General features: G+C 41.5%; 1 protein-coding gene across 1 annotated transcript in view; it reads left to right on the plus strand.

The window, feature by feature from the left end:
* Positions 1-1,398: 1,398 nt before the first annotated feature.
* Positions 1,399-2,149, plus strand: part of LOC101862466 (multiple PDZ domain protein) — a gene marked incomplete at its 5' end in the record, with an annotated part of 41,188 nt that continues 40,437 nt past the window's right edge. The window contains 1 exon segment of the mRNA XM_013083855.2: positions 1,399-1,480. Coding sequence (XP_012939309.1) covers positions 1,399-1,480 — 82 coding nt within the window.

The raw sequence follows: 2,149 nt of genomic DNA on the forward strand, positions 1-2,149 counted from the left end.
GAAGGAGGAGAGGGAGGGGGGAGACGGTAGGCTCTAGGTGAGGGGGCACCGCCCTCCCCAGGTTTCTGGGACGGCTTTGATTACTTTTCTGTGACTTCCTGGTTCGCGGAGCTGCTCTCGATCGCGAGTTCTTTTGGATTACTTGGGATTCGTTTTGTTTTGAGATTCTGTTATTCGTTTTATTTGACACCACAGACCGATATATTTATTATAGCCCAGCCTGCTCTAACGGCTACCTGTATAAAAACAAATACGTGTGCAAACGGTTACTTCCCATTTCGCCCCTTTGCGTTTTTTGTTTGTTTTGTTTTGTTTTGTTTTGTTGCGGATGTTTTTGTTGGGGGTTTTTGTGGGTTTTTAAAAAAAATATCATCTGTCTAAGACGAGCATTTTTCTTATCAAAAGTTGATGGTCTTTTAGACAATTTCGACTGTACCTGGTTGGTGGCAATCTTAAAATATGTTATGTGTGGAGGTCTGAGGTTCGAGTCCGTGTGGGATCTGACTTACTTGCCCTTCACCTCCTTTTATTGCGGTGTCCGTCTGGCGTGAGTTCGAGTCCCGTGTGGGGAGAACTTAATAGGCGACCGTTGTCACGATCAGGGTGGTGTTTCGGAAGGTGCTAGACGCCAATAGCAGAAACATCAACAGTAATAATAACAACAACAGCAACAGCTATAACAACAACAACAACAACAACAACAGCTATAACAACAACGACGACAACAGTAACAACAACAACAAAACTATAACAACAACAACAACGACAAAAACAACAACAACAGTAGTAGCAGCAGCAGCAGCATGAACAACAGCAACCAAAGCACACAAGGTGTGTGATGCTGGAAAAGGTGACGGCGTAAAGGAATCTTTGCCTGCGACATGCTTCCTTTTTGTTTTGTTTTTACTAATGTACAATGTGTTCATACTCGTACATGTGATTTTTATGAACTGCTAAATCTGGGGTGTACGATAAGGCACTTCATCGTTGCACCCAGAGGACATAAGTACGATTCCCGTTTGTGTGTGTTGGGGTTTGTTTTATAGAGTATCTCCGTCTTTCTGCAGCCCTCTTAGCCTGGGTTGGCCTTGAAAGGCAGGGTTGAAGCAGTCTGCATCCTTAATGATCGACATTGTGCAAATGAAGGCTTGAAACACCTACGTTTTGAATTGGACATTAGAGTTTACCTGCTCTTGTACTTAAAGATATGTCTGTCTCTATCTGTGAGGACTGTCTTCCCTCGAAGTACCAGAGAAGGTAGATGATCCTTCTATTATATTACCCTCAGTCCCGACTTTTTTCAAGGGGTGTTTGTGGCCGTTCTAGTTTTGAGAAAGTGCATCTTATTACTATAAGCTAATATATCTAAAATGAATGACCCTCTATAATATGTTTCAGAGTTTCGAACAGGGAGATGGGAAAGGTGCGGAGGAATCCTTCAGTGACAGCGAGGAAGAGGACGAGTACGGCTACACCAGACGTAAGACTTTCTTCATTGTTTCGTTTGTCTTGCTTTGGGTTGGATTCATATTTTTAAATGAAGATTTATGTTATTTGCAAGGTGTATACATGTAGTTATATTATTACGTCTTTCTGTTGCTTCTGTCTGCCTTACATTTTACATCTACTTATTGACGTAATTTGTTAGTGGTTGGCGGGTGCTCTAATATGCTTTTTTCCTCCTTTCCCATCAAACATAATCTATTCTCCTTGTCTCTCCTCTTTTTTTTTGTGTTTGTTTGATATTCTCTTGAAACACCTGTAATCTTGTTAAACTCAGAGGTCACGTCTGTTAAATAACCTAATCGTGTTGATTAGGCACAGGTGCGTTAAACCTGTACCGTTACCCCATTTGTTGCGTCCTGTTTGGTGGACATTTTAACCTGGTGCTGTGGATAAATTGACTCTCATGAGAGATAACTATCCAAGTAATAATACTATTTATTTTTCATTCTGAGTTGTGTCCTTTTGGTTTGTCAAGATCGTGCCTTCCTTTTACTTTTTCATGCAACGTCCCACAGTCAGGTGTTTTATTTTCTTCATTTTATGAATTAATGTCGAGCATAGTGTACATAAATACTTCTTCGTCGTCGTCTTCTTCTTCTTCTTCTCCTCCTCCTCCTCCTCCTCCTCCTCCTCCTCCTCCTCC

The sequence above is a fragment of the Aplysia californica genome, unplaced genomic scaffold (assembly GCF_000002075.1).
Source record: "Aplysia californica isolate F4 #8 unplaced genomic scaffold, AplCal3.0 scaffold00012, whole genome shotgun sequence".
Classification (NCBI taxonomy): domain Eukaryota; kingdom Metazoa; phylum Mollusca; class Gastropoda; order Aplysiida; family Aplysiidae; genus Aplysia; species Aplysia californica.